The sequence below is a fragment of the Pelophylax lessonae genome, assembly GCF_965119305.1.
Source record: "Pelophylax lessonae genome assembly, chromosome: 8".
NCBI classification, from domain to species: domain Eukaryota; kingdom Metazoa; phylum Chordata; class Amphibia; order Anura; family Ranidae; genus Pelophylax; species Pelophylax lessonae.
The window spans coordinates 210,431,582-210,447,506 of NC_138775.1; the positions used below are offsets into that span (position 1 = coordinate 210,431,582).

At 41.1% G+C, this 15,925-nt stretch overlaps 1 protein-coding gene across 2 annotated transcripts in view; it reads left to right on the forward strand.

The window, feature by feature from the left end:
- The window catches only part of LOC309562381 (dimethylaniline monooxygenase [N-oxide-forming] 2-like), a 68,281-nt gene extending 56,597 nt beyond the window's left edge, over positions 1-11,684 (forward strand). For both annotated transcript variants that reach the window (XM_082266579.1, XM_082266578.1), the window contains 2 exons: positions 545-617; positions 11,251-11,684. In XM_082266579.1, the coding sequence (XP_082122705.1) occupies positions 545-617; positions 11,251-11,596 (419 nt within the window). In that variant the 3' untranslated portion in view covers positions 11,597-11,684. The remainder of the gene's footprint in view (positions 1-544; positions 618-11,250) is intronic.
- The last annotated feature ends 4,241 nt before the right edge of the window (positions 11,685-15,925 follow it).

Consider the following 15,925-nt stretch of genomic DNA (forward strand, 5'->3'; position numbering starts at 1 on the left):
GTATATGTATGTATATATATATATATATATATATATATATATATATATATATATATAATATAGACAGCAAAACTTTCTGGTGAGTTTGCATTTTAACTGTTTGGTAAAGGAAAGACATCAGGGGTGACACCTGATATTATATCACGACGCACTGGTCAACTTTGGATTCCCTTTTTCACTGGAATTCTGGACACCTGATTGTGATTTTAAATTTCGCCTGTTTACTTGGATTCAATGATGGACACTTTATTATGATTTGAGATTTATCACTTTTTGTAAATCTTTGTTTATTGCGCTGCAATTTTTTCTTTTTCATTTTTACACTAGTGTTGATATATTGGCACTAGTTGCATGCTGCTGATATTTACATCGGGCGCTGACATCACTTTATTATTATGAAGTTAGAAGCTGATTGGTTACGATGCATAGCTGCGTCAGATTCTGTGTTCGCTAGGTTTAGTACATCCCCACCTGTGTGTCATATTTTATCTCAAGGAAACTTGCATTTAACAGATACTGTGTCTGATGCAAAACTATTTTTTAGGCTTGCATAAACTTCCAGATGTAAAGGGGATGGAGGAAGACATGCTGAACGATGAAAAACTACGAGAGAAATGGTAAGATACATAGCACATTAATAAACATTATTTGTGGTACACTAATAATAACCCAGATAGCAAGGGAAACTTGCCACAAATCTTTGGCACTGTTGAATTGTAAGTTTAATTTGCTGCAGACTTTCACCGGCAAGTTCTACTCTAGCAGAGCACTTGAAGCACAAGTTCTAGTTGACACTTTTTCAATTTTTAGCAAATTTGTGTGGCAAATCTCTAGCAAGAGCAAAGTTGCAGTGTCGAGTCTACAGTAAGAGCTCTGCAAGTCTACAGCATGAAAATTCAGCCACAGTGACCCCTTTGGTGGGAGGACTATTGTACAACATAACTGAACCAGAACTTGTAGCAGACTTGCAGAATGTTTGTAAAGAAAGTCGATCTGGAATCATGCAATGCAAACGTGCTGCAATTGTGCAACAACCTTTTTTTTAAACTAACAGCAAAACTGCTTGCTAGCTGGGTAGTGATAAGTGTAATTTTGCTAAGGGATTACAAGCTGTTTTTCCTATGAATGCTCCTATGTAATTCACTTGTCTTCAGCAGGTGGAACCTAAGCCTTTACCTGTATCTGGAGTCCATGCAATCCTTTTTTTCTCTTTCTGTCTTGCCGGCACAGTGCTGCTCTCTGTGTCTCCAGCCATTTACCCTGCTCCTGGCACTCCTTGCAGCTCATTCTCCTGCAAAGCACGTTGTAGTCTTTTTTCTACCCCCCTTAACCCATTGTGGCTCCTTGATTACTCCTGATCTCCCATACTTCCTTTTTCCTGCACCCTCACAGCGCCATTCATCTCTCTCTGGTATGGTGTGCAGGCTTGAGTCTCAGTTGGGACTGCAGCCAATAAGTATCCTCCTTCTCCTCTCCACTTCCCTATGGATGTGGGGGAGGGAGAGCTGAAGTATGGCCAAGAATGCCCAGGCTGTGTGGCTCTGCATTAACCACTTGCCGCAGTTTTACTACTTTTTACTATTTTTCGATGGCGCGCTTCCGCCCCCACTAGGCAGCGGAGATGCCGATCCACAGGACTGACGGCCGATATTGCTGCCAGTCACCAGCAATCGCTCCCCGCTAAGAGAGGATGGTCAGCTGTTGTAAAGACAGCTGACCATTGTTCTCTCTGAAATTATCACAGAGCGCCTGTGATCCTTCTATAAAGGAACACAGGTCTCGATGATCATTTCACAAGCCCATCCCCCATACAGTTAGAAAACACTCCCCTACGCTCACAATGAACCCTTTGATCACCACTAGGTTAACCCCTTCCCTGCCAGTGTCGTTATTACAGTAACAGTGCATATTTTTAGCACTGATTACTGTAGTAATGTCACTGGTTCCCCCAAAAGTGTCCAAAATGTCAGTTAGGGGTCCGATCTGTCCGTTGCAATGTCGCAGTCCGGCTAAAAATTGCAGATCGTCGCCATTACTAGTAAAAAAATAAAAATAAATAAGTTCTCCTAGTTTGTAGACGTGATAACGTTTGCACAAACCAATCAAAATACGCTTATTGCGATTTTAAATATTTAGCAGAATACAAATCAGCCTAAAAGGATGAAAAATTGTGATTTTTATTTTTTTTTGTGGAATGTTATATAGCAGAATGTGAAAAATATATTTTTTTTTTTCAGAATTGTAGTGCTTTTTTTGTTTATAACAATGAGTATTGTGTGAATGAAACTAGCAGCTCCCATTTCATTAATTTGATTGATTTCCACATTGGACACACCAGTGGCGCGAGTGATATACTAATTTACATAATTTTTTTGTTTATAGCGCAAAAAATAAAAATCGCACAGGTGATCAAATACCACCAAAAGAAAGCTCTATTGAGCTATGAAAGGACATACATTTTATATCGGTACAGTCTCGCACGACCGCACAATTTTTCGTCAAAGTAACGCAGTGCCGAATCGAAAAAAATGGCCTGGTCATTAAGGGGGCAAATCCTTCCAGGCCAGAACTGGTTAAAGGAGCCTGGGCTACACCTGGACAATTGATATGCTTTGTCTGTCTGATGCAATTTGTTCTTTTATTTTACAGTTTTTGGTCAGGTTCCCAGTCTGGAATTTGTTTGTTGTATGCACTTCTTGTTTGTCAAGGTGCATACTAAAAGCTTTTTGTTTGTGTGCTACTCCATCTGCTTTGTGCTTGTCATGTTGCCTCTGTCCAGTTTCTGTCTCTCTGCAGACTTTCCAAACTGTTACTGTAACATATCATCCTGGTAAGTACTAGCCAGTGGCAGTTGTGGTGGCATTACTAGTATTGGATGTATTTGTTAGTATTAGTATTAGAAAGGGGTGACTAAAATAGTTTACTTATCTGGTCCTGATTCATTTTGATGTCTTTAATGAAGTATTTCATCAACAGCAGTGGGCAATTGTGTATATTTGATGATGACAGTTCATGTTAGATGTAGTGCTCTTTTGGAAAGAACATTGGAAGGCTGGCAAGAAAAGTAGTTACATAACAAACAGTTCCAGTTTGCACATAAAAAAAACAAAACATGGGGTTCCTGGTAAGAATCTTACTGAACAGGGTGCAGTACCAAGAGGATGCAAATACCTTTTTTGTTGTATATTTGTAGGTTAAAAATTCAAACAGTCATTTAAACTTTTGCCAGTGTTAGATAAAAAATAAATTAAACTGTGGTACCCAGGCCTTTTTTTCTGCCGGAACGTGGCGGAACACAGTTCCGCTACCTCTGGCAGCCTTCTTCTCTGCAGCCTGTCACGTTACACAGAAGCCGGTAGAGGAAGTTTTCTATACTATTCACTTCCTCCACTGGCTTCTGTATGATAGCGCCGGCATCCAGGGCATATGTGCCCCACATGTGATTAATGTGTGCCCTGGGACTGGGTCCAGACGTGGCAACTCTCTGCATTATTGGGGATTCCAGAGGCAGCTATCTCTGCCTGATGATTGTCAGATAAGTGGAGCACGGGCCAAGTGAAGCTCGCTGAAACTCCTCCTCAGTTCTGTGCTACACTGATCCGACAGGTGGAGCCACAAACAGGAAACTGCACAGTAGGCTAAGGAGAAAAAAAAAAGCCTGATATGCCTAATAGACTGGAGTCTGCTGCACTGCTCTAATACTAATACAGATAAGAGAGCTGCAGAGGAAAAGAGGGAAGAAGAGGGAGGAAGATGGGGGGGGGGGGTGCTGGTTGTGTTCATAGGGAGTAGAGACTTCTGCGAAGTTGTGGATGTTCGGCAGAGATCAGAACCGGGGGGGGGGGGGTTAGATTGTGCAAAGTGAGATCTGTAGGCAGGGGCATTTGTACAGGGTTAAGAGAGCTGGAGGGGGGGGGGGGGCTTGAGATTGCAGAGGTGAAAGAAAGGGGGATGTGGGGGTTTAGAGCTGTGGATTGGGGTGAGCTGTAGGTAGGGATGCAGATGTGAAATGTGGAGGGGGGGGGGAGATAAACTGTGGATGGGGATGTAGAGGTGATTGTGGACTAGGGGTGTAAGCTGTGGATGGGGGTGTGTGCAGAGGTGTTATAATTGACAGAGGTTAAAAATGAAGTTGTGGATGGGGGGCTACTGTGGAATGTGGAGGGTGAGATAGTGAGCTGTGGGGGAGGGGGGTGAGGGGGTGAACTGTGGATGAGAGAAGAGAAGGTAACCTGTGGGTGGGGACGAGCTGTGGAGAGGGGGGGAGAGGGGGAGCAGTGTGGCGGGTAGGGGGTGAACTGTGGATGAGAGAAGTAAAGGTAACCTGTTGGGGGGGGGGGGTTGAGTCACGGAGGAGAATAGAGAGGGTGACCTGTAGATGGGGAGGTGAGCTGTGGACGAGGGGGAAAGGGGTGAGCTGTGGATGGGAGTTCAGAAGATGACCTGTGGACAGGGAGGTGAGCTGTGAACAGGGGGAGAGAAGGTGGGCTGTGAATGGGGCGAGGTGAGCTGTGGACTAGAGTAGAGAAGGTGACCTGTGGATGGGGAGGTCAGCTGTTGACAGAGGGAAAGGGTGAGCTATTGGTGAGAGCAGAGAAGGTGACTTGTGGATGGGGAGGTGAGCTGTGAACAAGGGAAAAGAATGTGGGCTGTGTATGGGGGAAGGTGAGCTGTGGACAGGGGGGAGAAGGTGAGGCTTAAATGCACTCATTATTTGGCAATACTTCTCTTTCCCGAGGAATGGTGGGAAAAGGGGCAGGGACGGGGGTGGGGGCGGGGAGTTGATTGGGGAGGGTGGGTTCCTGCACCTATTCATTCTCTGAGAAAAAAAGCCCCGGTGATACCATTTTATTGAAAATAATTTCTGAATATTGGGGTTATCAGTGAATCACTGGAAATGTAATATGTTTAACATTTTCTCACCTAAATGAACAAGAAACAAAAAGTGAAAAATACACTTTACTTGAAAATAAATGGTCTCTCCCGTAGGCAATTCAGGCGCACTGAAGGCTGTGCAGCAGAGAAATGTTCAACTCTGCTACCCTTAAAAAAGAGCTACTATCCTAAGTATATTAACAAAACCCCAAATGGTTTTGGATTCATTTTACGTATAGATATATATATAAATCTATATACAGTGCCCTGAAAAAGTATTTATACCCCTTGAAATTTTCCACATTTTATCATGTTGCAACCAAAAACGTAAATATATTTTACTGGGATTTTATGTGATAGACCAACACAAAGTGGCACATAATTGTGAAGTGGAAATATCTAAAGAGTGTGGCATGCATCTATATTCAGCCCCACTTGCTCTGATACCCCGAACTAAAATCTACTGGAACCAATTGCCTTCAGAAGTCACCTTATTAGTAAATATAGTCCACCTGTGTGTAATTTAATGTCAGTATAAATACAGCTGTTCTGTGAAGCCCTCGGATTTTTGTTAGAGAACCTTAGAGAACAAAAAGCATATTGAAGACCAAGGAACACACCAGACAGGTGAGGGATAAAGTTGTGTAGAAGTTTAAAGCTCAAGCTTTGAGCGTTTCTCACAGAGTACTGTTCAATCTATCATTCGAAAATGGAAAGAGTATGGCACAACTATAAACCTACCAAGACATGGCCATCCACCTAAACCAGGGGTGGGGAACCTTTTTTCTGCCAAGGGCCATTTGGATTTTTGTAACATCATCCGTGGGCCATGCAAAATGTCTGCATAAATGTAATAAGCATTGCTTTCCGGCAAAAAATGCTGTAAAAAAATTGCGTGACTTTGAGGTCACAAAAGTGTGAAAGGGGCCTTCAGTAATAAAGGTATAGTGTGCCCCCTTTCAATGCAGACTGACCACAGCGTGCCCCCTTTCAATGCAGACTGACCACAGCGTGCCCCCATTTAATGCAGACTGACCACAGCGTGCCCCCTTTCAATGCAGAGAGACCACAGCGTGCCCCCTTTCAATGCAGAGAGACCACAGCGTGCCCCCTTTCAATGCAGACTGACCACAGCGTGCCCCCTTTCAATGCAGACTGACCACTGCATGCCCCCTTTCAATGCAGACTGACCACAGCGTGCCCCCTTTCAATGCAGACTGGCCACAGCGTGCCCCCTTTCAATGCAGACTGGCCACAGCTTGCCCCCTTTCAATGCAGACTGGCCACAGCGTGCCCCCTTTCAATGCAGAAAACCAGTGCACTTACCTGCAGCGGCGGCTTCTCCTCGAGTCCTCCCGCCTCCTCCTCAACCAATGGCATGTGTTCACCTTTCGGCCAATCAGGAAGCGGGTCTCTGACCCGCTTCCTGATTGGCCAGGAGGAGGATCCGTGTGACAATAGCGAATTTTCATTAACTATTGTCACACAAATGAGTGGGCTCGGGGCGCACTTCTCTGCGCCCCCCCGGGTCCACCCTTTTCCAAAGCTTTTCTGTGACTCACACTGTCAGGACGGAGCCATCAGCTCCTTCTGACAGCTCCGCTGGCATATACAGGCTCAGCGGCATGGGGGGGGGGATGGAATGATTGTGCGGGCCACAGGTTCCCCACCCCTGACCTAAACTGACAGACCGGGCAAGAGGAGCATTAATCAGAGAAGCAGCCAAGAAGCCCATGGTAACTCTCTAGGAGCTGCAGAGATCCACAGCTCAGGTGGGAGAATCTGTCCACGGGACAACTATTAGTTGTGCACTCACAAATCTGCCCTTTATGGAAGAGTAGCAAGAAATAAGCCATTGTTGAAACAAAGCCATAAGAAGTCCTGTTTGCAGTTTGCGAGAAACCACGTGGGGGACCCAGCAAACATGTGGAAGAAGGTCTGCTCAGATGAGACCAAAACTGAATTGTTTGGCCTAAAAGCAAAACACTATGTGTGGCAGAAAACTAACACTGCACATCACTCTGCACATACCATCCCCACCATGAAAAATGGTGGTGGCAGCATCATGTTTTGGAGATGCTTTTCTTAAGCAGGGAAAGGGAAGCCCATCAAAGTTGGTGGGAAGGTAGATGGAGACAAATACAGAGCAATCTTAGAAGAAAACCTGTTAGAGTCTGCAAAAGACTTGAGATTGGAGCAAGGGTTCACCTTCCAACAGGACAACGACCCTAAACATACAGCCAGAGCTACAATGGAACGGTTTAGATCAAAGCATATTCATGTGGTAGAATGTCCCAGTCAAAGGCCAGACCTAAATCCAATTGAGAATCTGTGGCAAGACTTGAAAATTGATGTTCACGGATGCTCTCCTTCCAGACTGACAGAGCTTGAGCTATTTTGCAAAGAAGAATGGGAAATATTTTCATTCTCTAGATGTGCAAAGCTGGTAGAGACATACCCAAAAAGACTTGCAGCTGTTCTACGGAGTATTGGCTCAGGGGGGCTGAATATAAATGCACGCCACACTTTTATTTGTAAAACATTTTGAAAACCATTTATCATTTTCCTTCTACTTCACAATTATGTGCCACTTTGTGTTCGTCTATCACATAAAATCCCAATAAAATATATTTATGTTTTTGGCTGTAAAATGACAAAATGTGGAAAATATCAAGGGGTAGGAATACTTTTTCAAGGCACTGTATAGCTGGTGGAGGAAGTGAGTGGTATAGAAAACTTAATCTACCGACTTCTGCCGGAGAGCTGCCGGAGTTGGTGGAACAGCCTGTTTCCGGCAGAGAAAAAGCCTTGTATTTATACTGTATGCATATATATATATATATATATACTGTGCGTGTGTGTGTATATATATATATATATATATATATATATATATATATATATATATATATATATATATACATACACACACACACACGGTGGTTATAGAAATAAAATAACCCCCCCTTAATAATCACATTTTTGTTGCTTTGCAGCCTGAAATAAAGACAGACACAGTTTTTGTTTTTACAGCTGTATTTACTTAGTGCAACTTATAACATCCAAGTGAAAGCAATAGCACCGTGTCAGAAAAAAAAATACACAAACAGAATCACTGAGTTGGAAAAAAGATCACCCTTTATGTCAGTATTCTGTTGGACCACCTTTTGCAGCCTTTTTTTTTTACAGCCTTTAGTCTGTTGGGATTTGTCTCTACTAACTTTGAACATCTAGACTTTGCTCACTCTTTGCAGAACTGCTCAGCTTCAGTTAAATTTGATGGAGACTGTTTGTGGATTGCAGTCTTCAAGTCATTCTACAGATTTTCAATGGGGGTTAAGTCTGGGCTCTGACAAGGCCATGCAAGAACATTGACCTTTTTTTCCTTCAACCACTGTTTGGTCATTTTTGCTGTGTGCTTTGGACCATTGTCATGTTGGAAGGTAAACCTTCTTCCCATTGACAACTTTCTGTCAGAAGGCAGAAGATTTTCCTCAAGAATTTGATGATATTTTGCCCCATCTATTTTCTTCTATCCTGACAAGTGCTCCAGTCCCTGCTGCAGAGAAACACCCCCATAACAGGCTAGTACCACCTCCATGCTTTTCTGTAGGAATTATGTTATTTGGGTGGTGAGCTGTATTGGATTTCCGCCAGACATATCGTTTGGTGTTGGGGCCAAATAATTAAATTTTAGTCTCATCTGCCCATAACACTTTTGTTTCCATGTGGCCTCAGAATCTTCAAGGTGTGTTTAAGGTGGTCAGATGAGACTAAAATTGAATTATTTGGTCTCAACTCTCAACACCAAACAAAATGTCTGGCAGAAAATCCAATACAGCAGTCCACAAACTGTCACCATCAAATTTAACTGAACTTGAGCAGTTCTGCAAAGAAGAGTGGGTAAATATTGCAAAGACTACAAGTGCAAAGTTAGTGGAGACATAGCCCAACAGACTAAAGGCTGTAATTAAAGCAAAAGGTGGCCCAAAAAAATACTGACATAAGGGGGGGGGGATCCTTTTTCCAACTCAGTGGTTCTGTTTTTAATTTTTTTTCTGAACATGTTGGTGTTATATCTTTCACTTGGATGTTAAAAGTTGCACTAGTAAATACAGCTGGATAAAACAAAAGCAGTCTCTGTCTTCATTTCAGGCTGCAAAGCAACAACATGTATTTTTTTTAACCACTTAAGCCCCGGAAGATTTTACCCCCTTCCTGACCAGGGCCTATTTTGCGATTCGGCACTGCGTGACTTTAACGGACAATTGCGACGCTGTACCCATATGAAATTGACGTCCTTTTTTTCCCACAAACAGAGCTTTCTTTTGGTGGTATTTGATCACCTGTGCGATTTTTTGATCATGCGCTATAAACAAAAAAAGAGCGACAGTTTTGCAAAAATAACAATATTTTTCACATTTTTTTATATGAAATTCCCAAAAAAATTTAAAAAATCTAAATTTTTTAACATTTTAGGCCAATTTGTTTTCTGCTACATATGTTTGGTAAAAAAAAATCGCAAAAAGCGTATTTTGATTGGTTTGAGCAAAAGTTATTGCGTTTACTAACATCGGAAAGATTTTTGTCATTTTTTTTTTTAACGAGTAATGGCAGCGATCTGCAATTTTTTTTGTGGGACTGCGACATTGCGGCGGACAGATCGGACCCTTGACTGACATTTTTGACACTTTTGGGGGTACCAGTGAAATTACTACTGTAATCAGTGCTATACATATGCACTGTTACTGTAAAAATGACACTGGGAGGGAAGGGGTTAACTTTAATGGAGAGGGAGGGGTTAAGTGTGTCCCTAGGGGCATGCTTCTAACTGTGATTGGATGTGGCTGTGTGTGTAACAGCACAGATCAACGGTCCTACATAGCAGGACCGTATGATCTGTGCTTTTACACAGGGAAGAATGACAGGTGGCTTTGTTTACATTAGCCGCCTGCCTTTCTCCCTCTCCACCCGACGATCGCGAGTGACCGGTGGACATCGGGTCCGCCGGTCACACGCGCAGGCTTCTTAGGGTACGAGCGGGGGCGGGAGCGTGCCTCCGGCGGTGCACACTCGCCCCCTATTGGCTCCCAGGCTAGTGACGTACCGGTACGTCACTTTGCCTGGGAGGGGCTGACCGCCGCCGTATATAGTCGGGCGGCGGTCGGCAAGTGGTTAAAAGGGGTGATTATTTTTTATACCCACTGTATCTATATTTTTTGTCTTTATTTTTTTATTACCATGACACTGGTGTAAAAGATCATTATAGCCGAACAACAGAGCAGGAAGGAAGAGGAAGAAGTCACTCACTCTTTCAGTTCAATAGCACAAAAATAATGCTGTATATAGAATTCTATAAATTATAGCCTAACTGCAGCCAAGTTTTTTGTTTACGTAACGTGAGAAAGATGATTTCTTCACACTTCATGTTCCTGTGATGCCTGCTCATCAAAAGACAGCCGTTGTCAGGAGGACAGGCAGCCACAGACAGCGAAAGAAAAAAAAAAAAATTGCAGACATTTTTAACCTTCCTCACTTTGCAAAAAAAATTAAAAGAAAATAAAAAGAAAACGTTTGTGTCTTTTCTGGAGAGATTTCCCATCACTTCCTTTCCTGACAGGGCACATCTACTAATAGCAAAATAAAATAAAACGTTTTCATTGGAGTTGGGCTATAAAGATAGCCTGCTAAGTGTGTTAAAAGAAGTCTAGATTTAGAAATAAAATGCAATATTTAATTCTCCCAGTTCGGAGTACTTCTCCTCCCCCTGTTGATATCCGCTGTTTTTTTTTTTCTATTTATTGCATACTTTCATTTTTTGAAGTCTTCAGGCAAGTCACATGATACACTGGGTCCTTTTTCTATTCACTTCCTCTCTGGTGTTGGGCAGTCCTCAATTTTACAAAGTAAGACAGTAGCACAGACTTGAAAAAATAATTTTGGCTTTTAGGATCATTGCATGTGAGTGCAGGGCTCTGATAATATCCCATGATGCTCTGCACTCCCAGGGCATCCTTCAACTTAGAAAATTATGAACATCTAGTGGCCAAAATAAATGGTAGGGACAGTGCTGTAAAAGAGGCGAGTATTGCAGCCAAGGAAGGGTTTTATCTAAAATTGTTTTGTAACCTTCTAGGGTACCATTTAAAACAGTTAGCCTTAAGCTGGGCTTTAAATATTGCCTAGATAACTACAATCTATCTCCCATGTTCTATGAACAAACAATTGAGACTGTCGATGATCATATGCTTTATCAGAGCTAAACAGGTGTACTAAGTGAGATGACGGCATACATTGCAAAATATAATCAATGTCAGTGACAAAAAATATTTAAATAAATAACGCCAATAAAATAACTAATTTTTATCCATTAAGGTTTGCAACATCTAAAAATAATTTTCGACGAACAAATTACATGACGTACGTTGAAGATCTTGCTTCAGATATAGGTGCAAAGCCAAACATTATGAAACTGCTCCTAAAAGATCCAGTTTTGGCTGTTAAGCTTGTCTTTGGAGTCTTCAATTCTTACCATTTTCGTCTAAGTGGCCCAGCAAGTTGGGATGGAGCTCGAGAAGCTATTCTTACCCAGTGGGACCGAATTGAAAAGCCAATAAGAACACGAGTGCCAAAGAAGAATTCTACATCACCCCTGACTTCATTTATGTTATTGTTTTTCTGCTTTGTGACTCTGTTTGCAGCTGTTTGGCTAAAGGGCTGAAATGTAGTATCACTGCTGTGTCCCCAGGAAGCATGTGCACTCTAATAGTTTGAGCTCAATTTCATTTTAGGAAAACACATACTGATTAGGCACAAGTCTAGGAGATAAAAAAATAATATATCCAAAAAAAAAAAAAATATCCAGCAGCAACTTAACTAAACTAAGCCGATCCTGTGATATAAAAAAACAACACCAATGTATCACTCAATGCTCGCCTAAATAACAATAATGACAGAAGGTACAACATAAAATAGCTCTACATACTCATATACATAAATACATGTTTATAGCTCAAAGATTCAGCTGCAAAGATTCCAAAAGGAAGTTTGAGTGCAATATACGGTCACTGCTCCAGCTGGGGGCAAAATAACACGTAGATGGCTTTGTGAAAAAACACTGTGGGTGGCATATTCAATCCCACAGCATCACTTCTGATGCATTTCAATAGGTCTGCCTAGCTTTCTCAATTTAAAAAATGTATGCCTAGAGGCTTCAGTAATGAAAAACAAGCAATACCGTGTGGCACTGTGCACTGGCATTTGAAGTAGCCTCAATTCTAGAACTACCTTTCCTGGTAATTAGTACACACTTGCTGTTATGATGCTGCTAGAAAATCTCTAGGGGAGAAGTATTAGTGTCAATGGTGATGTAGAAGCAGGGAACATTCCTATCATCACTCGTTCTGCAAAAACAGAAACTAAAAAGGTATAGGACCATAGTGTCTAATATACTTTAACACATAACTGGCTTCCACTACATGGTCATTGTCCAGTCCGCCATTTCTGAGACAGCGAGAACTTTTTTTGAGATATAGGAATTTACTGGGCCCTACATCATGATGCTTGAAGAAATGATTGGGGTGTCTTCATCAGATAATTTATGGATTACCCTACAAAGATATTTAATAATTGATGTTCCCGGGGACCAGCTTGAATTGTTATTTTAGTATTTTTAATTATTAAAGGTCATAAAACCTAGACTATGAAACTCTTATTACATGCTATGTAACAGAGTGTTCATGTTGACAAAGCCACTAAAGCATTTGTTTTGTGTAGAGTGAAATATGCCTGGTTGATCCTGCCTTCAGCTGTTCCTCCCATCTTCTTTGTTTTCCCACTGCAAGTTGAGATTGTGTAGACCAGCTGTTCTCTACTAGTCATGCTCCAACTTCAGTTCCCTTCTAAGCTCTTCATTTCCTCCTTTTTCGTATCTGTGCAGCCCACATGACTAGAGCCACACAGGTATATGTGCACCCACACATGGAACTTTTTTTAAGATATAGGAAATGACTGGGCCCTACATTGTGATGCTTGTAGAAATGATTTGGGTGTCTTCATCAGGTAATTTATGGATTACCCTACAAAGATATTTAATAATTCATGTTCCCGGGGACCAGCTTGAATTGTTATTTTAGTATTTTTAATTATTAAATGTCATTAAACCTAGACTATGAAACTCTTATTACATGCTATGTAACAGAGTGTTCATGTTGACAAAGCCACTAAAGCATTTGTTTTGTGTAGTGTGAAATATGCCTGGTTGATCCTGCCTTCAGCTGTTCCTCCCATCTTCTTTGTTTTCCCACTGCAAGTTGAGATTGTGTAGACCAGCTGTTCTCTACTAGTCATGCTCCAACTTCAGTTCCCTTCTAAGCTCTTCAGTTCCTCCTTTTTCTTATCTGTGCAGCCCACATTACTATAGACCCACACAGGTATACGTGCAAGCACATGTGGACATATGACACCCCCCCCTCCTCCTCAATGTCCTCCTATTACTAAACACTATGTAGGTGGAATATAGTACAATGGTTCATTACATTCACTAAGAAACTAACAAAAATGATTAGTTTTAAAATGAATCAGTAATAAATTTATCTAATGCAATTTTAACAAGTCAAGTTTTATTTTTGCAAGTCTATAGTAGCAAGTCTAGATATTTTTTTAACCCATATTTTGTGAAAGTGCTCAATAATGATCAGCCAATGGAAATTGTATATATATATATATATATGTGAAAAGTGCGCTGATCCGTGATATGCTGCTCCCAGATAAAAATAAGTAAATGCGTGTAATTGGTGGTGCGCTATATCTGAAATATGTGCAAAAATGCAAACAAATGATATATATATATACGATATTACCAAAAGTATTGGGATGCCTGCCTTTACACACATGATGAACTTTAATGGAATCCCAGTCTTAGGGTTCAATATTAGGTTGGCCCACCCTTTGCAGCTATAACAGCTTCAACTCTTCTGGGAAGGCTGTCCACAATGTTTAGGAGGGTGTCTATGGGAATGTTTGACCATTCTTCCAGAAGCGCATTTGTGAGGTCAGGCAGTGATGTGGATGAGAGGCCTGGCTCTCAGTCTTCGCTCAAATTCATCACAAAGGTGTTCTATTGGGTTGAGGTCAGAACTCTGTGCAGGCCAGTCAAGTTCCTCAATCCCAAACTCCCTCATTCATGTCTTTGTGGACCTTGTTTGTGCACTGGTGCGCAGTTATGTTTGTATTGCTTTAAATCAATAAAATTCTTATATATTCTTCTAGAAATAAAGTATTACATTTGTATCTATTTTTTAACATTTGTTTTCCCTACATATCCCACCATTCATACTCAACGCATATGATTTTAAAATTAAGTTTTTTTTTTTATAGCTTTCTTCATGAATAATCATACTTATATTCCCATACATATGGACATAGCTAATAAGAGTAAGTTACATAGGTAATATAGAAATGGATTGTTCAGCCTTGTAGATTCTACAAATAGCCTTTTAGTCTTTAAAACCAAGTTGGTTTCTTTATGGAGCCCTTGGAATCCTAGATACATGCATATTCAATTCTGTTGAGATTATGCTCCAACCCCTTTCCTTGTGCTAAGCCTTTCACTCTCTCATTCAAATTTAAAATTCTATAGCCCCTGCTACTCAAGTTCTGGACAGTTAAATACCAGGAGGTAGAGCTTAGCATCAGGAGACAAAGGGACTAAATCTTAGAAATATAGAAGAGTGACAGCAGAAAAAAGACCCCCACGAGTTCAGTGTCAGTTTAAGCAGATCAGGTTTACCAGTAATTGACACCATTCTGGAATTAATCCATACTTGACATTTCATGGGACTTCTTACATAGTATATAGATCTTTAGCTTAAGTAGATAAGTATCTCAGCAAAACAAATTTACAAAAGGTAAAAAGAATAGGTCGAAAGCACAGTATATGTAAACCCTCACCCTGTAAAACAACCCTTTGAGTTTAAGATAGAAATTAAAGGCAAAACATTTGTGTATACATATAAAATCACTATGAATCCCTTTTTCCCCCTTTTTATAAGTGGTCACATTCCCTCTGTTCTCAGTTGCATGGGGAGCTTAGAGAGCTTAGGGTGGAGCAATTGCAGTACACTTATCTTCCCATTAAATTGCTGTGCGGCGGGGGGGGGGGGGGTGATATCTGAATATTGATCAATCCTGATGTACTGACGGCCTATCTAATTTCTTAAGGCCCCAAAACATCAGGACAGTACAAATACCCCCCAAATGACCCCTATTTTGGAAAATAGACAGTCCAAGGTATTTAGTAAGAGGCATGGCATGTTCCTTGAAGTTGTAATTTTTTGTCATAATTTTTTTAAAAATAAAGAGTTAATTTGTAAAAAAAAAAGAGTTAAAGTTAAAGAATAATTCACATTTTTTTACATACGGTCACCAGTGCAGTACAGCATTGTCATATAACTGGTGTGGCAGTGATCAGGGACACTTACTGGTGACAGTACAAAAAAAAAAAATGAAATAATAATTATTACAATTTTTTCTTATTCTTTTTACATTTTTTTTAACACACTGTGGCCAGAGCAATACAATGTTACCATAGTAACAGTTTACTACTCTGGGTAAGTGATCAGGATTTTTTTTATTTTTTTACACATTATGATTGCTTATAGTAGTGCATTGCTATAAACAAGCATTTTACTGAATTAAACTGATTCATTCAGTTTGTTTTGTTTTGATTATCTGTGATTGGCCAGAGCTAATCACATGGCACAGATGGGCTGTGATTGGCCCTGTCTGTACTATGTGATCACACTGACCAATCACAGCTAGCAACACAATTGTAGACATTAGATGGCATGAAAGGAACCTGCTGTGGTTGGTCACGATGGGCACATGGTACCAGCAATAAGTTGGTACTCTGATCTGTCCGCTGGTCGCAGCAGGTAACAGATCACGCTGCTGCACGGCCCCGTGGCCGCACGTGGAGCACGATCTGGGTGGACATCATATAATGTCCAACCGGATCAACGAGAGGCGTGCCCAGCCGTCAAATTGTAAT